The sequence below is a fragment of the Theobroma cacao genome, chromosome 4, assembly GCF_053813885.1.
Source record: "Theobroma cacao isolate CCN51 chromosome 4, ASM5381388v1, whole genome shotgun sequence".
In the NCBI taxonomy this organism is placed as follows: domain Eukaryota; kingdom Viridiplantae; phylum Streptophyta; class Magnoliopsida; order Malvales; family Malvaceae; genus Theobroma; species Theobroma cacao.
In genome coordinates this window covers 36,644,798-36,665,524 of record NC_142642.1, presented here as the reverse complement: position 1 = coordinate 36,665,524, position 20,727 = coordinate 36,644,798, and the positions used below count along the sequence as shown (strand labels likewise).

Below are 20,727 nucleotides of genomic sequence, written 5' to 3'. Positions count from 1 at the left end.
CCATAAAAATGGGGCAAAATGTACTTGGAAAAAAGAGTGAATGTAAAAATTATGTTTACTTTTGTTCTTCTATTTTAGAAAATGTTTAGACAATGGTACATGCACATAATATTTTCCCAAAAACTGTCTTGTCTGGTGCATCATGAGCTCTGCTGTTTTACCCGGCTCAGTTCTGGTTTCCTTCCATATAAATGTTAGTACTGAGTATCTCCTCTTAGGTTTCTGCCGTCCCTCATTAGCCCCAACAAAGCATAAACTACAGCCGAATATGGGAAAGAAAATGTAATTTGTGCTTGCTTTTCTTTTTTTGGTACAAAACCTGCGCTTGTTCATGCATGTGTAATCACAGAAAGGCAACGTGCAAAAGGTATTGTACAGTACAGGTACAAAACTGTGATGTTCACGGATGCCAGCTACTTCCCTTTAGCTCTAAATGGTGCTAGGAACCCAGCTTTTCTATACTAGGAAACCCACGACCGCAAAGCCCTCAAATAGCAATGAGTCCTAACATCAGCTTTTGTAGGCTAATGAATCTTTGGCATTCTTTAAACATTTTAAGGGTAGGTCATTTGTTGCCCACCCACATGGCCTAGGTGTGTAAGTGGGTGCATTTTCAGCGCTTCTTATTCATAATTTTGCCGATTTCTCTCTTGTCTGATGGTTTTTATTTCTTTTCTTGTTCCCTTCTTTTTATAGAGGGAGACTGTGTGTTTAGTATTCATAGGCAAGCACCTGGCCGACAAACTAAAGGGGTGAGTTAGTGGAGGATCACTTCTTCCTTTTTCAAAGGTTTAGAAGCATGTCTGGATAAACTATTCATTGAATTACCTGTGTCATAGCTGAACAAGGTTTTGAGTTAAATGAAAAACCACCACAGCCAGAACAGGATGATGTTAACACAAACCAAACCGAAGTGTCAAATTAAGTGTGCAAAGTACGCGATGGAAGACTGTATATTCCTTGGATGTATACTCCATCAAAATAAATAAATTAACTGCGAAACAGTGTTGAGTAGCATGACTATATTTGAATAACTTGCACAAAGTCATTTCTGGTGGGACCCACGCAAGTTTTCCTATTGTTTAAATCCATGGTGGGGTCGGAAGCTGTCGGTCCAAGCACCTATTTTTTTCGCAAACATAATTATAAATACATGAGCAATTCATTCTTTTTTCCCGTCCTAATGAGCCAAACATTGAGGGTTTGACGAACTTGCCCTCCATTCTCTATCTCTGCTTGGTTAGTATTTTAGCTTAAAGAAGTGGAGTTTTGGTCTTCTGGAATTTGATGTCCATTTATGTAATTGTGCTGCCCGGCAAATTCAAAGGCTGTGTGCGGATAGCAGCATGTTATTATTCCTCTTTTTGAATGCAATCAACATAGGTTTTGACTCTTAAAACATATGAATCATACATAAAACAATGGATTGTGTCTTGAGTTTTCAATAAAAGTAAAAAAAAAAGAAAAAAGGAAGAAGCAATCGTTATCACAGTATCAAGAAATATTTGAGAGAATCCTACATGTCCTGGCCTTTTGTTGGCTTTCTTTTGGAAGGGAAAGAAAAGGGTATAGCAAAGCTGGTAAATTTGGAGCAATGTTATTGTTACACCCCATCTGTCTCTCTCTTTAACTACATTCATGCCCAAGATAAGGACGTACGTCATCAAGAGACCTAAAATTCTGCCCACATGAGATTGAGGGAAGAAATTCGTTGCTGAAATTTTAATTGCATTAATTCAAGTTAAATAAATATATTAAATAGAATGCTTCCTTTTTTGCTACTTTCTTCCGTTTCTTTATTCTCTTTTGCAGTGTGTGGCAGGTTAAGGATTGTATAATTCAAGTGGTGTTAAAAGGCCCCCCCTCTCCCTCCCCTCTTTACGCTATACCCCTTTGGCACTTTTGGGGGACTACAAATTCACACCCCACCCCTCGCTTATCTCTCATGTTCAACGCCCTCTTTACTCCTCTCCCCCTCCCTTGCTCTCCTAAGGCTCTGACTCTGTTTCTTCTCTGCCTACATATCCTTCCAGCTGGTTGCATATTTTTATGATCTTCCGCTTTTCATTTCTATAAACTTCTTTTCTTTTTTTCTTTTTTTTTCTATCATTCTTCTCGTAGGCCTTACCCTTATGGCGAGGATTGTCTGCCACCAAGGCCTACAGTCACGTCTCGAGTCCCAGCTGGTCGAGCCAAGAGCACTGAGGCTCAAGTTAACTTCAACAAGACCTCACTTCAGTCAGCCTCGCGAGTTTGCCATTGAATCGTGTTGCTTTGATTCTAACATCAAAGAGGTTGAGGAGAAATGCTGTTATGATGAAGAAGTTAGCAAGAAAACTGATTCTCTTCTTGATAAGCATACTTCCTCAAGTCCTGACTCGGGTGGCTGGAGCTTCCTCCAAGCTCTGGCCACCTGCTCCCAATCCTCAAAAGAGATTGTGGAGAAAGAAAACACTTATGTTCATCCTTTGGTCAAGCGTTCTCTGTCCACACTAAGTGAGAAGAGCTTGGAACTATGCACTGAGAACTTGGGTAATGAGACAGGCAGTGACATCCTTGAGGACAGCATTTTCGTATTGTCTTCATCAGATTCTGAAGGCGGAAATTCTCCAACAAGGAAGCATTACAAATCGCGTCAACCGCTGGGAGCTAAGAAAGCAACTTCTCGAAATTTTCCACCTCCTCTGACAACGATAAGTGGATCGGACTCTCTTCAAGTGAGGCCCCACCGTGAAGACGGGAGGTTAGTAATCAAAGCCGTCAAGGCCCCATCAGCAAACACTCTTTTTCAAGCTGAACGAAGCAATGGCCGCCTTCGACTGTGCCTTTTGAAAGATTCTACTTCAAGTTTTGACTACAAAGAAGCAATAGCTGACAATGAATGTGAAGGAAGCAGTGAAGACAATAAAGAAGAAGAGTTTGAAAACGATAGCAACTGTGAAGCCGAAGAAGAAGAAGAAGAAGAAGAGGAAGAGGCAGAGGAAGAGGAATACAGTGGATACATGGAGGAGGGTATGGATGGAAAAAGGGCGGACGTCGGGGCTGAATTGGGATTGAAAAAGTTCCAAAGTCCTGGCAGAGGGAGGTGCAAAGAAGGTGAACATGAGAACAAAGGATTGTTAAATTGGGAGCCTTTTTGGGTGGCTACATCCTAAAGTTTTATTTTGGATCTCTGTCTCCATAATCAAATTCCCCACAATTTTTATCTTGTCCTTCTCCCTTTTTGTCTCCCTCTTTTTTTCCTATTGAATTTCTCTGTTTAGACTTTCAAGGAAAGTTCTTGTGGTAGGTAGTTATTATCGTTATTTGAAGATGCCCTCTCTCTCTCCCCGTCTTTATATAAAACACAAACTTCACTCTTGTGTTTTCTCTAAGAAACGGGCAGGTGAAGACAAAGACATCATCCACACTCAATGTAAATATCAAATACTTAGTAATATACTCTTAGGAGAAACACGTTGATCAATCATTTAAAACAAAGTGCACAAATTAAAAAAGAAAAAAACCCTTCAAACTCGACAAATAATATGAGAGAGGTTGGGAACCGGCCCCTAGTTGTTTAACTATCACAAATGTTCCAAATGATGTCAGGCAGCAGTTAAGTTTGGTTTTTTTTTTGTTGGGTTGGATTCCCAAATGTGTACTTTGGGTGACAAATTTTGGTTCAAATTTGAGTAAAAAACGAAGGGGGTTCAATCACAGTTACACAATTCAAACTATTTCTTTGGTCATACATAAGAATGTTGAGGGAGGAAGGGTGGATTTGAATCTTAAACCTTTCACTTTCTTAGCATAGGGTAACAATTTTTCTAGTAAAATCTATAAAACTCTTGCAAACAGTACACTATTTTGCTTTAATATGTAGTGGACTGTGTCTAGTTATACTTTTTGTCCCTTTATGAAATCGAGGAATCTCTCCTAAGAAAAAGGCGTAGGAGGTGCTGTCAGTAAGGTCAACTACCCTGTTTGCATTGCAATAACCGATGCAACGCAGGAGAAAGATGCGTTGAAAAATGAAGGCCATCACTCCATGAGATAAACGATCGTTGAATGTAACTCCATGAGATGTACGACATTTGAATAATGTGTAGTGAACCATTTACCAAATCAACAACATTCATACAAAGCACTGTAAAAACGAGTCAAATTTCTTCTTTTGTTATTCATCAAACCGAAGGAAAATAATTACATCGATTGACATAACGACAAGCAATTTTACCCGATTCCATAGAGTTTATCTTTATTTCTCGTAAAATTCAAAATTAAAATCTCAAATTTTAATTATTTAGAGTATCGTCTTAACATATCAAAAAAGATAAATTTCTTTGGAATATTAAAAAAAAAAGATAAACAAAAAAAATACTTATTAATCAATTAATCAATCCATTTTCATATAATCATTAAAACTCAAAAAGATCGAGATAAATAACAATAAATCTATTAAACTAACGTAAATAGTAGAATTATGAAAACAAACATAACAAATTTAATTATTATTTATATTTTAATTTATCGAGCTTATTATTATGTAATGTAATTATATTGATCTACACGATGACTTGTTCTTTTGAAGACTAAAACGTATCCTTATAATCTTAAATTATTAATTAATTTGTCCATTTTGATTATATAACAGTTTCAAAGATAATAGTTATATGCCAGAATAGAAGGGAATAAGTTTATGGGTTCATGTGAATACCTAGCTCATCGTATAGAGTAGGTGATTGTGATAAAGATAAAGATGAGCATGATCTGACTCATCTTAACGTCATGAATAGGTGCAATGTGATGAGTAAAATTTTGACATTTACGAAAATTTGAAAAAAAAAGAAAAAAAAAATTAAAATCTCGAGTCCAAATTTTCTTGCTCTTCCAGTACAACAAGCAGGAGTGGTCAGTGTTCAGAAGATTGCAGCCATTGTTTTGTTACCGTTATCCCTCCCCCAGAGGAAAAGAGAGAAAAAGATAAAAAGGGTTAAAGGAAAAAAAAAAAAGAGCAAAAGGAAAGGAGGCAAACCAAAACAGGAACAAAACAATATCTAAGGAAGATTCGCATCCGTACGGTACGTCCGAATAAAATCTACATAAGCATATTCGGGTTTTAATAATTTTCTACAACAGTATGAGAGTCTGGCCACCACAAGCAGAAAAAGACTTTGGATTTTATCTCCCGAAGGTTAAAAATGGTGAGTCGCCTCAACTTGGTGGGAGGTGGACGCCTTAGCTTTTGCTTGCAGCACACAGCAAGCAATGGTCGATCGAAACAGAATAAAAAGTGCAAGCAAGTTGGTGTAGTACTGTTACTGGTACAGTAAACCCAATTTTTTTTTGGGTTTTTGCTGACTGCAATCACTTTGCTCTCTGCCAAAACAGACCAGGAAGAAAAAGCCTACATGTGAAACGAGGGAAGTTAGTATCTGGGGTGGGTCGTATTCTCTCCCCCCTGCACTTACCACTCACCCACCACCGACCTTAATCCACATATAGCTTAGCTTCTTTTTCTCCTTTGGCTTTTGTGGCTGTTGAAATTTGTTGAAAACGTACCATGATCTCTGCATGTGCTGCGATTGCCTTTTTTTTTTTTTTTTATTTTGATTAAGAGTCAAATTAAGGATTTGCCTGGCGACTTTGGTCTTTGTTTCAACTATTTAAACCGACCATTTGTTCGTAGGTTTGTGGGAATGTGGGCAGCTTGGAACTTGGAAGGTGGAAATTCAGATACTTGTTTCCCTTCCCGCGTAGTTTTAGGCTTGATATGGGTGACTCTGATTAAACATTTCCGAATTTCTCTTTCCCTTACACAGTGGTACAATCTATGTATCTTGATGGTCAAGGTATATGTGCAGTCATGGTTCAATATATTTGTACAGATAAAAGATGAAAATAGCATTAAACTGGAAAAGGGAAAGAGAAAAGTGACGACAAGAAGATAGGCTATATATGTGTGCCACATAAACTCATAACAATTTCAAGTCGGGTGATTTGACACAGAACCATATCTTACATACATGTACACAAGTACAATAGCTACATCCTTGTCATCGGTTGTATTTCCATCAATACATGTAAGGAGATATGCAGTATCATATTAGTTAGCCGTTCCATTCCATAAGAAGATTGTCAAGTACAGTTAGGCCAAGTTAAAAAGACTTGAGATATCTGGCTTTTAAACCTTTCAAGTTAAAAAGCCTATTGCTACTGCTGCAAACAAAGATAGAGTGGTCCTTGCAGACTGCTGTAGGAGAGGACATCTTCTTCAAGATTCAACCTTTTCAAGAATTGGTTGGATGCAATGAGTGGGTAATATTCGATAGCCAAAAGGGTATGAAGGGATTGAAAGCAGGACCCTGAAAATGGTAAAAATATTGGGGGTATCAATTTATAATATATTCATGGCATAAACCAGATATTCAGATTTTGCTTTCTGTGAACATGCATTCATCATCGTGTCTTGAGCATGGTTTACACAAATTCAAATGAACAATATAATTAGACAGCAAAACTTATAAAAAAAAAGAAAGAAAATGATTGATTTCAACCTCTCTTTTCTTCTCTCCAACAAATATATATATATATTCTTTTCTTCTTTTTATATGATCACAAAATCTAATCCTCCCCTCTTTCTATTTCCTTCCTCCCTTTGTTTTTGTTATAACAAATTAATTAATTCAATGGACCTTAATTAATCCAATATGATCTAATATTTATTTAAAATTTTATAACAAATTTTAGTAGGCTGATTGCATCTAAGCATTTTGTTCATTAGTTGGTGCATAATCTTCTTGTTTAAAGAATAGAGTTCGAATCCCCTCTCTTTCAATTATAAAAAAAAAAAAATTTAGTGAGCTGCCTATAGCAAAATGAATAGGGATTTAATTAAGCAATGCAATTCCATTTTTATAATTACTTTTTTTTCTTCACAGCAAACACGTGATGGAATTGCAAGGAAACAAAGAAAGCAAAATTAATATTGCAAAGAAAAAGTTGGATGCAAGGGGAGCAACAAATTCTTTATCCATAAAATTATCTATCTATCCATCTATATATATATATATATATATATGTCCAAAGAAAAGGAAAAGTTGAGAAATTGCATAAACCCCTCTTTCCTTTTTGAAAATTACGATATCAGACATTAAAGTTCCAAATAGTTGATACAACTTGAAAAAGTTCAACCTTGAGGGATTTAACATCTCCATTGAATTGGATTCTTTTTTTGTTTCCTTTTCCATTAAGTATCTGCATTTTTTTTTTTTTTGCTCTTATGCAATCCAACAAATCATTCTTGATCTCATCCATAACGAAGACTGGCGACCAATTACGACATGCCACCTGTTGGAATATTAGGCAAATCCAATAGTTTTTAGTTAGGACATTTGCAAAGAAGAAAAAAAGTTGGAAGAATTTATGTTTTTGGCATTATCATTACTTTGAGCAATCTTGGCTGTTAAGGAGTTGGAAATCTTTGGTTTCCATTTTGTGTATCCACAAGAAGAGAAAGTTCCACTATCTTTCCCCCACCCAAAGAAAAACTTTGGAAAGCCAATTGGTCGTACTACACTTATTGAGGCATTGTGCATTACTTTTGGAAAGGAAATGTGGGTTGGGGAAGATTATCTTACTCCTTTGTTAAGTGGGGTTTGTTTGTTTGTTTGTTTTTCATTTGCCACTCATATGTGCTTTTTCACAATGAATTTGTAATTTTTGTATGTGTACAGAGAAGGTGATTGATGGGGAAAAATAAATAAATTTCAAGTTAATTTTGGGGGAACAATGAAAATAAGAGAAAAAAAACAATATTGAAATTTAAAGGGCACATAATGAAAAAAGATGAAGGAGCTGTTTTTGTGGGTCAACCTGGTTATGGCGTCACCAACAAAAGGAAAGGATCCAGCACCACCACTGTCAAGGGAAAAAGCTACCCATCATCCTCCATCAGACCCCACCACCACCACCAATATCCGAGGCAGCCACACCCATTCTTTGACACAAATGAGATGAAAGTCCCCTTGCTCCAAGGGACAACAAAATTGACTATTTCACTCTTCGGATAAATGGATAATATAGTAGGCCCCTGCCGACGAACAACACCATGTTTCAATTATTAATATAATGTGTGTCATAAATCCTTGCTTGAAGAAAGAAATTAAAGAAAAAACACAGGTAGTTGCTAGATAGTCATTGTCGGGTGTGTGTGATAACAAGAGAGGAGAAAGTAAAGTTTGATTTGGTTAATTTATAAGAAGATGAAGTATTTTTTATGTATTTTATAGAATATTGAACCTGTAAATTTTAGATTTAATATGTCTAGATTATTATTCGTTGTGTAAAAAGTTTCAAAATTTGATATTAAATTTATTTTTCTTTTTTTTATACAAATTTATTATAGAAATTAAAAATAGATAAATAAATTTATTGATGTGACCATCTCACCACATAAATAAATAATTTGTTACGTGTTAAGGACAACGCGTATATGCATATTTACATACACAAATATATATGTACATGTAAAGAAAATGAAATATAATCGGGAATCTTCTCTACTTTTCAAACATGAAAATTGGATTCTCCAATCACTTTTGTGGTGGCAAAATCATATGGTCACATCTCTATGGAAATTTCCACATAAAAGCAATTGAACCTCCTTCAATCCTCATTTCCTTTCATTAATGCCATCTATGTCACCCCATTGTCTCTTTCCCTGAGTGCAAATCTCATAAATTGCTTGGGGCTATGGAAAAAGTCATGTTCATTAATGTAGCACTAATCTATATATATATATATATATAGAGAGAGAGAGAGAGAGAGAGAGATCTTGGAAGAAAAGAAAGAAAAATTGGGTTCCTTTAGACTCACACTCAAGTTGAATTATAGCTGGAGAGGTAAAGAAAAAAAAAAGAAAAGAAAGAAACATAAGAACAAATGAAGAATTAAGCTTGGCTTTCAATTAGGACCACTAGAGATTATGAGCTTATCCTTTTTAGATTTTTGTTGGCAGTTCCAAAGGCATGAAATGCTTTGTGTTTTATGCTGCAAAAGGGGCAGGAGAGAGAGAGAGAGGAGGGCTGGGCGGTTCAATTTTCTGGTTATATTTGCTTTTGGAAAGAGAAAAGTGAGAAAAGTTAGGCAATTAGGATCACTTTTGATCGATACTTTTGTAGTTTTTACATTGAGAATATTCAAATGAATCTAATATGCTTACAAGACTTATGCCATAATCAAGAAAAAAAAGATCTTGGTATCTTCTTGTAAAATCTAAATGAAGTAGCCAAGTAGGATGATCTTTTTAGCCTAGAAAGGAAACGAAAAGAAAATTTGAGGGAAAAAAAATAGCAGAAGAATGGTGAATTCTTGGGTTTTCTTGGCCAAGGTTATCAATCAAGGCAGCCCATCATGGCTTTACTATTTCTTAAATTAAACCATAAAAATTAACTCAATGAACATTCCATTAGAAAAATAATCAATCAATCAATCAATCAAATAATTTTTAGTTTCAATTCCATAATTTCTTGTAGGCTTTGTTTAATTGAATGAAATTTGTGCAAGAATGTTACAACAAGAACCCTAAGTTTCCAGATCAATTTAGTCTTTCATTTCTCATTTTGAAAATAAGATGAACTAATTACAAGTTTATGAAATTGGATGGCTGTTCAAGAAACAAAGGGGTTGCCTCCCATTTGTACCCTAAACTCACATGTAGTAAAACAAATAATAATACCAGATATTTGGGTTCATCATTATGTCTGCTATATATATTGATTTACTATTTCACAATCAAGCAATCTCCCAGGATCTGGGTCTTTCACATCTGCAGGATCTCTTTTCTTTTTATTTGCCATAGAAAGGAAAAAAAGAAGTCCCCACCTCAACCTACATAAAACATCATTCTTTATTTCTTTCATGCACTTTGGTCTCTTCTTATCATGTCAAGCAGTTAAGTGATCAATCAAATAAAGTGTGCTTTTCCTGCTTTCCTCCATGCTGCTTTCTGTTTTTCCTGAAAACCTTCCGCTCTCCATGCATAAAAGGAAAAACATAGATGGTAAAAGTTATAGTTAACTTTTCATTATATTTTTGACCTCACCTACCAACATAATAAAAATTCCCCCAGATGAATACCATCGAAGTTGGGGAACAAGAGGAATTTTTATAGAGATTTTTTGGGATCTTTTTGACAGAAAACCGTGCCAAGACAGGTTCCATCCTGTACATAATTTAGGAAGCAAGAAGACAATTTAAGGGCGGCCCGTACTCAAGCTTGGGTGGCTCAACACTTCCTTTTGTTCTCTCCTATCTCCACAAAATGCGTCTTTGACTTCAACGAATAATGATTTCGTTTTAAACCATCAATGTTTAGTTCAAAAACCATGTTTTCATTATTGTTTTGTAGCATGGAATAATGGGCAGGTGAAACAGCAAGGAATTAAAGCAGACTGGGTGCAGGCAATTAAGCTCGTAAAGTCATGAAACATGAAGGATTCAAGTTATGGTAAGCAGATCAAACACAGTTATTTCATTCACATCCGTTTCGCTTATTGGTCAGATATATCCATCTTTAGGCCTACCAATAACTTCAAATATCTTTGGACTCCCCCACTCTGCAGCAGAAAGAAGAAATATACAAAGGTTCTTATTCAAGATTCTTTCAAAAATTTTGAATTCATGTACTAGATAAATGCATAGAATTCAAATTGGCTATATGATGTGATGTGAAAAGTGCAATATTCTTTTCTCCTCGCCCGGCAGGGGATGAATCTAGCAGCCTCTTGATTATCATTTTGAAAAGAGATGTGTTAAATGGTCGGAAGAAATATACGAAGATATTAAAAATAAACAATGATATTCTAAGTAAATAATAATACAATTTTTTTAAAAGACAAAGAGTTAATATCTTTTCTAACCCAATAATAATAATAATAATAATAATTTTCTTTTAAAAATAACCTTGCCGAATTTAAAAGCACAATAAGCTCCCTTAGAGCCTCAGGGAAATCTTGGCAACAAGCAAGGAACCACAGTGGAAGCTGGAAATTACAAATCAGTTAACATCATCTAAGTTGAATATATTAATAAGCTGAGTATATAGTAAAGGTCTTTTACAAATTAAAAAAAAAATAAAATTAATATAACAAATTTTATGTTATGTTAATATATTGATAAGGGAAAATGCATACAATTATTATGAAATTTCCTTCTTTGGGCTAGTTTTTTTTATTATTATTAAATAAGCTTCACGGCCTTTAAAATGTGTGCTGCTTAAAACATATTGAAACCAAATGCTATGGGCCTTTAAACTAAAAAATCATATTTGGACCCAACCCAAATAAAGTGCCCCCATTATTTCAAAGCCTTACTTCTCTTATTTTGCTCTTTGTTTCATTTTTACCTTGCCATAGAAAGAGTGAACTCAATCAATCAATTCGGGAGAAATAAAGCAAAGAGCTTTCATTGTCTAAGATATACTTGAAGCGCATTCTCATGCATCAAACATGACAAGATCCATGTTCCCTTTGTTTCCTAATAATAACCATAGAATGCTACAATGTTTGTACCTGCTTTACCCAGGTTGGACTGTACAAGTCATAGTTTCAGCAAAAATTCAAAAAAAAAAAAAAAAAGGAAGGTTACATTTCTTTGTTTGAATTTCAGTAACATACATCAGTTTAAAGAAGTGTAAGGGACAAAAAAAGGAAAAAGTAAAAAGCATACACAAATGCTTATATTAAATTGCTTTTGCTGAACAACAAGGGCATGATATGGCAGGGAGGAAGATTATACTGCCTGCTACTCAAGCATATATAACGGAGTGACCACTACAGATTATTGGGGCACCATTCTCACCAAAAATAGAATACAGAAATGGACAGTCCCAATGGAAAGGCATGATTTTTATTTCCATTAGGCACTAACATAAATATAAGTAAGGTACATACATTTACTTGCCAGGAAATGCAAACCGTATTTGTTCTCTTTGTCGAACTAGAAACTTATCCTTTGGAGATGATGTCTTCCCTCCAACACCTGCCTGACGCAGCATCTCTGCAATAGACATTTTGCTTGTTAGACCTCTAAAGGGAAATAACTTATCTGAACACGTATGACCTTTAACCAAACAAGAAACAAGCACAATGTCATATTAGCCATGAGAAAAAACAGAGCAGAGGCCCATTGTTGAGCTATTCAAACAAGATTAAGTCATGGAAGAACATGATTTAATTTGAGTCATGCCAAACACAAGAACTAAACTACTATGAACTCATCATTCCCTCATTTAGCAAGTAGCATTAACCTTATCATTACCTCTCCATGTATGATGATGCAAAAGTTAAGAAAGTGCTAACTTCAGTTTTAAGTTTCAAACACTGTAACCACATCTCTTAATAAGCTTAAATGAATTTGAAATAATGTACAGAGAAATCGAACTTGCCTCTCTTCCTTTCAAGCTCTTGATCAAGCTCTTCTTTCCATCTCCTTTGTCTCTCAGAAAAGCTCATGCTGCAATATCATTCTCAGATTAGAGAATAGGACAGAAACATTTTTGCAAGTGGGAGATAAGCTGAATCAGATCTAAAAGAAGTATTAACAAACCTAGGACTAATTGTCTCCTGCTGAGCATTGAGAAGCCCATTCCATTCCCCAACAGGAGGTGGCTGAATTTCTTGCAGAGTCCGATCGTGAACAGCTGCATTCTTGGACAAATGATTGGTATGACTCTTTGGGCTAGCTATGTTGGCAGCATCAGCAACTGCAGAGAGTCTTCTGCTAGGCAGCCGCTTAGGTGACCTGCTTTTAGGAGGTAATTTCAAAACATTTTCACCGTTTGCAGTTCCAACAGGAGTTGGAGGACCACCATTCAATGTGTTGTAAAACTCTTCATATAAAGGAGATTGCAGCTTCTTAAGTTCTAGAGCCTGATTAAAGAAAAGTACCAAATTAGCTTCTATCACACAAGATCTCATGGCAACACAAAAAAATTATTATTGTATTTCTAATAAGAAAGAACCTTTTCATCCAGGAAGGCTCTAATTTTTGACTCTGTAACTTCTTCTTCATCATCAACTGCTGATGGTCCACATGGAAAACTAAAATCATTCTCCGCCTTACCAGACATTTGAGGACTGCTGGCAGCTTCTACCGTTTCACCCAAAGACATGTTTACTCCACTTCTCCGTGGCTCTGAGCTTCCATCTAATTTGCATGACCAGTCTTCTGTGGGTTCACACATGGGATTAAAACTCTGCAAATAAATAATTAAGCATTTTTATCAAGCAAATTAAAAGCATCTAAACAAAAATATGTAGTTCAAGAGCAGATGATTACTTTATTCAAGTCAGCGGATGCTAAAATAGACTTGAACTTTACTGAAGCACCAAAGTCAAGATCATCCTTGTCATCTATCTGACACATGTCATCATCACAGTTGCTTCCCCTCCAATAGGACCCTGGTTCTGATAATTTCCCAGGATATACTGTAGAGCACCTCACACTACCCATTTCACAAACGTCCTTTAAGCCTGTGCAGGTTGACCTGATCTCCGAATTTATGCTGTGAATCAATATAATTTCAAGCGTCAAATTTAACCTAAAAAAAAAAGAAAAAAAGAAATATATATAATCCATGCAGTGGAGACACATACGAGCTTCTCAGGTTTATCCCAGATGTCATCACCAGATTTCCAGGTTCCTGATAAATTGATAAAGAAAGGTTAAAAGAATAGAAAGATCAAACTAATAAAGCTGAATGCAATCAGATTTACCATAATTGAGTTGCGAAACAACAGATGAGGTTCCTGATAATTTCCAGTGACAAAAGGGTGCTGCATATATTTAGATAAAGACAATAAATCATGAGTTAGCAAAATTTAACATATGTAATCATATCCATGGCTACATGCATGTATTATAACAGTTTAAGACTATTCTATGAAGTATTCAGGCAAAAAATGGTCAATGATTTGAAATTACCTGCAGCAAGTCTGATGCACTAGGTCTTAATCCTGGTTCACTGGCACCAAAATGATGAGTGTAAGAGTTGATTGTACAAAATTGCAACTATTAAAAATAACTTGGCAAAAACTTATTGAAGTTTACATATCAGAAAATTCCATATAAATATTCAACTGCTTTATTGGCCTTTTCAAGAAACAAAGGATGGATAAAGAAAACACAAAACTGTAAGAACACTAGAAAAAAGGATATCAAGAATGTACCCCTGTAGGCATTTTAACAAAAAGTCCTTTGCTGCAAAGGAGAGATGGTCAGGGATTGGTGGATGAGATTTAGTCGTCCCAATATGGAAGAGAGCAGCAACCTGAAAGAGACACCAGTTCAGTCTTTAAGCTAAGGAAAAATTACATGCCAAATCCAGTCTACAATTAGATCACTCTAATATTTTTTGTTATGTTAGATCATTCTAATATATCCAACTTATAAAGGCTTTCTAGCAGCTTCAAGTGCTTACCTCCTGAAATTGGCTCCATGGGGGCTTTCCAGTAGCCATCTCAATCACAGTACATCCAACACTCCATATATCAGCAGAGCTAAGAAAGTGAAGTCCAAAATAAATAAGTTGCTAAGATCAGATAGCAGGACTACTAGCATGAAACTCTATTTTATTCTTTTGAGGAAGAGGAAGCAAACATATGCTGCACCACTATATGGTCTAGATCAGGAGCAAGAGATTTTTGAAATAATTTATCTTAAGCTGCTTATATTGTATACCCATTTCTGTTTTAGAAAATAAAAATTTTTCAATACATGAAAAAGATTCTAGCAGCTGATCCCTCAGACCTTTTTGTTGGTAAAAGTCAAGAGAGAATTTTTTTTAGAGGGGAAAAAACAAAGAAACCATGATTATAAAAAACATAAACATTCTAATATATCAGTCTACAAACAAATTTGAAAAAGTGTGATCCATAAGAATGAAGTTACATAATTTTCTTACAAGCTATGCCCAGTTTGAAGAACAACTTCAGGAGCCATCCAATGTACAGTTCCCTTCATTGACTTGGCACCATTTATTGTGGCCTGAAGAAACAGCAAGTCATCACTCCAAATACAAAATAAGAAACTTTAAAGATAATGATACAAAAGAAAGAAAAATAGTTTTCTTACCAGCTCAACAACTTTCTTCGATGCACCAAAGTCTGCAAGTTTGATGCATCCCTTGTTATCCACAAGGATGTTTGCCCCCTGAATATATAGCTCAACATCAAATCAAACACACTCAAGCAAACACACAACAATTTTCTATGAGAAAAAATGAAGTACCTTTATGTCCCTATGCACAATTCTATTCTCGTGAAGATATTCCAGTCCCAATAAAAGTTGTTTTGTATACATTCTTACAACCTGTTTTTTAGCATATAAATACGAAAAGTAAGATCATGGGCTCAGGGAAAAGGGGGACGCCAAACATTCTAAAATTTTAAGCACAAAAACAATAACTTACAGGTTCAGGGAAAGATCCAAACTTTCCCAAAAGTGAGGAAATGGATCCACCCGGTACAAACTCCAATAAAATATTCAACGAATCATCCTCTCTTGCAGTGCCCAAATATCTCTACCAAGAAAAAGAAGAAGAAGATAATAGTTTATGAATAAACCACAGAAAAATTCAAATAAAATTACAAAAATCGTACTTACAACTATATTTGGATGTGATAGATTCTGTAGTAGCTTCACTTCTTCTTCTAGCTCTCTAATATGGGCCTATCCAAAATCATTTCAATTAAAAAACAAAAATAGTTACCACTTGTTCTTAAGTTGATAGTTTTGAACTCATTTTTAAATAAATAATTGACAAAAAAACCTTTTTTTTTTTTACCTGAGTTTTCTCCTTTGAAGCATTTGCCGCTATCAAAACCTGCATCCGCAAAAATAAATAAAAATCAAAATGTATAATTTTTAAACCAAAACCAAAACGATTGCGCTCTCAATTGAAAGTAACTCACTTGTTTAACTGCTAGTAACTCGCCCGTGTCAAGATTCATGCCCATATAAACGCGACCAAAAGCTCCACAACCGATCAACTCGCCCTTCCGCCACCGGATCGACGGAGCATCCGTTTTTCTAACAGGAGGAAGGGCGGGCGGCGCCGGCGGCTTAGCGAACAAGCCGATTCGCGAACTGCGAATGCTGGCTCCGATCTTCTCAACGAAGCCTCCAAGTCCTCCACCGACATCGTCGCCGGACGTCGAAGACCGAAAGACTAAGGATCGGCGAACCGATCCAACAAAATCCTGCATTAGAGTTAAAGAATCTTCGCTTTTTCTTAGATTTGTTTGTTTAACGATATCGATTTGTTAGGGTTTGCGAGAGAGAGAGAGAGAGTGGAGGACAGAGTGAAAGTGATAAATTTGAAATGAGAGGGAAAAAGGAGGACAGCGAAGAGCTTTTTTTTTTTTTTTTAATTTTGAACAAAAATAAAGAAATGTGTAAAATGATGGCTTCGCGTTGAACTGTTAAAGATAATTTTTTTCAAAATTTTTGGGTTAATGGGTTTTTTATGTTACTGACCGTTAAGGTTGGTTGTGAGACGGACATATTTACGGTTTCATTAAACAAATAAAAAAACTCATTTTGGACTTTCAACTTATAAGTTCATGGGCTGGGCGGCCCAATTCGGGATTAATCATACTAAAATATTTTTAATGATTCTATTTAATTTATAATTCAAAAACAAACCTAAAAAATGTTACTAAAAAATAAGAAAATATTTTATTACATTATAATCTAAAATTCAAGCTTAATGAGTTTGGATTAGCTCTTTAGAAGGTTATGCCTAAATTTGGTTCAAATCATAAATATCTCTACTTTCTAAGAAGAGGTATGAGTTTATATATGGGATTTAAATATATGTTTTGAATCAACAAAAATATTATTATTACAATTAAGACAATAGTCTCTTTTTATAATTTTTTATGTCATTCAATTTTCTGTTAATAGAGATAGATGAATAAAAATTCTAACCCACAAATTATTAAAATTAGCACTTTTAGTGTTTCATTTTTTTTATGTGAATATAAACATATTTATCGCGCAGAATTGATCTTCACAATAATATTTTTGTTTCTTTATCAATAATGAATGAAGAATTTGAAAATTTGAAATTAAAAAATTAAAAAATTAAAAAAAGAATTTTTTGATTAAAAAAATCAAAGCTTATTATATGATTCGAAATTTAATAAAAAATTTTCATATATATTATTTTTTTAACAGAAAAACAGGCGATCGGGACCATAAGATGGGTATCCACCGATACAGCAAACGGAACCAAACAAGATGGCGTAGGCCCAGAAGCGAATACCGTCAGAGGACAAAATCCTAAAAGAAGAGATGAAAAGAGAAGCCCATACACGTTTCGGTTCCCGGGATGAGTACATTAAATTCAGCCTAACTCCCCCAACTCCTTCTGATGACCCAACGACGTGTTCCACGTTCTTATTTTCTCTCCGCGGCGTCAACGTAACTGTCGCATTTCCCTTCCCTACTTCTTTCTTCTTTCGTTCACACTTGTTCAACCTCTTCGTAAGCCAATTTTATTTATTTATATAATCATTCCCTATCTACCAAAATCTTGGATTGGATATTTCCATCGAAGAAGAAGGATTGTGGAGTTTTTGATGATAAGAAGATAAGATGGCGTTTGATCTAGAGTCTTTGGCGGAGGCAACTTCCGGAGCCATTGGAGCTCTGGTTAGCACCACAATCTTATACCCTCTTGACACTTGTAAAAGCAAGTATCAAGCAGAAGTTAGAGCTCACCATCAACAAAAATACAGGTCCAACAATCAACAATTTTTGGATTTTTTTTCACCCCGGCTTCTGGGTCCCACTTGAAATTTTTAGATGTTTTATTTACGACCTTTTTATGTTTGCAACTCTACTTTGATTGTTTTTCTTTTCCATCTAAAGTGGACTGATTTATGATTGTCTGTGAATTTCTTGGAGAGTAATGGTTTTATGGCCTTATAAGATGACCAAGAAACTTAAATTATGATCATTGGAAATTAAGGGCAGGGTTTTCTTGTTTTTCTTTTTTTTGGAGAAATTTATTTGATTTTAACTGTATTAATGGTCAAAAGGAGTCAATCTTTTTTTATTATGAAATGCTTGCACAGCAATCTAAAGTAGTCATACTTAGCAGAGAAATTTTGTATATCTGTTTGTTTTATTTTCCTTTTCAATGAGTGAGTCAAAAAGTTAAGGTTGATGTCATGGATTAAGAGTGAGCCATTTGTATGATTATGTCACATAAAAAACTTATCATATGATTTTATATGTTGAAGATCAAAATAATTGATATTTTTATATTAAAGTGTATTCAAAACCAAAGGACTGTTTTGTTCGGTGTTGACATATGCCTTGGCTTGTGCAGGAACATTTCTGATGTTCTGTGGGAAGCAATTTCTACTGGTCAAGTTATTTCACTGTACCAGGGCCTTGGAACAAAAAATCTGCAGTCCTTTATTTCACAGTTTATCTACTTTTATGGATACAGCTTCTTTAAGAGGCTGTACTTGCAGAAAAGTGGAAGCAAGACCATTGGTACGAAAGTAAACTTGATTGTTGCTGCTGCTGCCGGGGCTTGTACTGTTATAATTACACAGGTAGTGATTTTTTGAGTATTTATTTACCTTTGTTATTATCAGAATACAATTTTCATTTTCTAGGGAGTTTGGTTTGCACGTGTCCTGCATATTATGTGGTGTTAAAAGTTCTTTTGGCTGAGCAATTTAAGATCTTTGTATTGTTAGATTCAGTGATAACCGTGATTACCATGCATGGAATCTTGTTCAAATATTAGATGGAATTAAATATTGCAGTCATTTCTTTGTTTCTGAAGTTGGAAATCAAAAACTTGTTGTTTAGAATAGAGTCATAACTAGAAAAAGAAAAAATCGTTTAAAAGTCAATAATAAATTCAAACATTCACTTTTCTTGAAATCAAAAGGAAAAGTAAAAGGGATATGCATATCACCCAGAATAAATTCTTTTGCTATAATGAAGGGGATATTTTTCTTATTACCTTGCAGTATTCAGGTTCACCCCTGCATCCATTAGAGTTCCTTTGCTGCCCCTTTTGAAATGAGCATTGCGATTTGTGTTACCATTAGATATTGGAATCTAACTTTACTGTACCAGCCCTTGGACACAGCATCCTCAAGAATGCAGACAAGTGAATTTGGGAAATCCAAAGGACTCTGGAAGACACTTTCAGAGGGCTCTTGGCGTGAGGCATTTGATGGTCTTGGCATATCTCTTCTCTTGACTTCAAATCCATCTATTCAGGTACTTGACTCTGCCTTCAGCTATATAGGTTGTATGAATAGCAAGTGTGTTGAGTGTCGTTGAATTATTGATCTGTTTTGAGATCCAGAAGATCATATTATGCTAGTGAAGTTTTGGTTTATGAGTTGATGGAGCGTCTTGCCACCTGAGATTCTTAATGGTTTGGGGACTGGGGAATAGGCCCCATCTGGGCAAATATGAAATTACAATGTCTTACTGTTTAGATTTTATATCCTTATTCCTATACAGCACCAAAGTTGACTTTTGGCTAGGATGAACTAAGCTGAATATAGGTCTTTTTTATTTTGTGCAGTATACTGCATTTGATCAATTGAAACAACGACTACTTAAGAGGCAGCTAAAGGAGAAAACAGGTACGGAGCCATCCCCAGTGGCTCTTTCAGCCTTTTCTGCATTTGTACTGGGTGCAGTCTCAAAGTGTATTGCTACATTCTTAACTTACCCAGCTATCAGGTATTTAGCCAATTGTATCTGGCCCCCACTGCTAGCAGTTCACTAGTAATTTTATTAGGTTTTTTCTATTATTCTGGAAATTCATTGGTTGAAATGAAGCTTCCATTTTCTTTTGTTTCTAACTAAATTTGAAATTCAAGTAGCATGATGCAAAGCCTGAAATGCTAGACCTCCTTACTCAGTGATTTTACAGCTTTGTTGACAAAGTTAGTGTATGAATGTTGGACAGGTGTAAGGTCATGATTCAGGCTGCAAAGTATGATGATGATGGTGATGATGATGAAACCAAGACAGCCCAATTAAAACATCAAAAGACAGTTTCAGGTGCACTTTATTCCATTTGGAGAAGAGAAGGCCTGCTGGGTTTTTACAAAGGATTAGAAGCCCAGATCCTGAAGACTGTGCTAAGCTCGGCATTGCTTCTAATGATAAAGGAGAAGATCTCAAAGACCACATGGGTCCTAATGCTTGCACTTAGAAGGTATCTTTTTACGACCCGCACCAGATTAAAGAGTGCTTAATGACAGCAAGAATTCTAGCATAGCATTCTTGGCTCCAAAGTTCATCCACCTTGAGGAGGAAATTTGAGCAAAAGCTATCACTTTTGGTGGGCACCGGAGGGCAAATTTTGTTCCTGCAGATGGAAGATTCATTTTGAAACAACAATAAATTTGTTCTATTCCTTAATGACGGTCTTAGATCTGTACCATCCTGAAAGTAAAATTCTTTCACATGGCTTCAGCAGCTACCATTGGAATATATTCTATTTTACAACCAGTGATCAAGTTATATGTGGGCAGCTTGCCAATCTATATGGTAAATGGATGGGGTTGGATTTATTTGTCACCTTTCTCTTTCTATCATATACCCCAACTCTCTGCTGGCACCTTTTCCCCAGAATCCAAAGTTAAAGAAAGTGCAAGGTTCCCACTTCCTACCAGGTAAATTAGCAGGTTG

General features: G+C 35.4%; 3 protein-coding genes across 3 annotated transcripts; 2 read left to right on the top strand and 1 right to left on the bottom strand.

The window, feature by feature from the left end:
* Positions 1-1,822: 1,822 nt before the first annotated feature.
* Positions 1,823-3,360, top strand: LOC18602933 (protein FANTASTIC FOUR 3-like). The gene has a single exon (XM_018118793.2). The coding sequence runs from the start codon at positions 2,133-2,135 to the stop codon at positions 3,153-3,155; it is 1,023 nt and encodes a 340-aa protein (XP_017974282.2). The 5' UTR covers positions 1,823-2,132; the 3' UTR covers positions 3,156-3,360.
* An 8,245-nt stretch (positions 3,361-11,605) lies between these two features.
* Positions 11,606-16,414, bottom strand: NP3 (NPK1-related protein kinase 3). Its single transcript, XM_007034610.3, has 17 exons — positions 15,957-16,414; positions 15,830-15,868; positions 15,649-15,714; positions 15,455-15,565; positions 15,274-15,354; positions 15,118-15,195; positions 14,948-15,030; positions 14,465-14,543; positions 14,214-14,314; positions 13,969-14,008; positions 13,761-13,820; positions 13,641-13,687; positions 13,324-13,549; positions 13,007-13,240; positions 12,592-12,914; positions 12,431-12,498; positions 11,606-12,042 (listed from the first exon to the last, which is right to left on the bottom strand). The coding sequence occupies exons 1-17, from the start codon at positions 16,248-16,250 to the stop codon at positions 11,939-11,941; spliced, it is 2,034 nt and encodes a 677-aa protein (XP_007034672.3). The 5' UTR covers positions 16,251-16,414; the 3' UTR covers positions 11,606-11,938.
* A 948-nt stretch (positions 16,415-17,362) lies between these two features.
* On the top strand, positions 17,363-20,547 carry LOC18602930 (peroxisomal adenine nucleotide carrier 1-like). Its single transcript, XM_018119705.2, has 5 exons — positions 17,363-17,786; positions 18,383-18,614; positions 19,150-19,296; positions 19,610-19,770; positions 20,000-20,547. The coding sequence occupies exons 1-5, from the start codon at positions 17,644-17,646 to the stop codon at positions 20,289-20,291; spliced, it is 975 nt and encodes a 324-aa protein (XP_017975194.2). The 5' UTR covers positions 17,363-17,643; the 3' UTR covers positions 20,292-20,547.
* Positions 20,548-20,727: the final 180 nt, after the last annotated feature.

Excerpts from the sequence above, each read along its gene's own strand:
- LOC18602933 (XM_018118793.2), top strand. The coding sequence starts at position 2,133 with ATGGCGAGGATTGTCTGCCACCAAGGCCTACAGTCACGTCTCGAGTCC.
- NP3 (XM_007034610.3), bottom strand. The coding sequence starts at position 16,250 with ATGCAGGATTTTGTTGGATCGGTTCGCCGATCCTTAGTCTTTCGGTCT. Across the intron at positions 15,196-15,273 it reads TTGTGCATAGGGACATAAAG|GGGGCAAACATCCTTGTGGA; the intron begins GTACTTCATTTT and ends CTATATATTCAG. Across the intron at positions 12,915-13,006 it reads GAGCCTTCCTGGATGAAAAG|GCTCTAGAACTTAAGAAGCT; the intron begins GTTCTTTCTTAT and ends TTCTTTAATCAG.
- LOC18602930 (XM_018119705.2), top strand. The coding sequence starts at position 17,644 with ATGGCGTTTGATCTAGAGTCTTTGGCGGAGGCAACTTCCGGAGCCATT. Across the intron at positions 17,787-18,382 it reads CACCATCAACAAAAATACAG|GAACATTTCTGATGTTCTGT; the intron begins GTCCAACAATCA and ends TGGCTTGTGCAG. Across the intron at positions 19,771-19,999 it reads TTAACTTACCCAGCTATCAG|GTGTAAGGTCATGATTCAGG; the intron begins GTATTTAGCCAA and ends AATGTTGGACAG.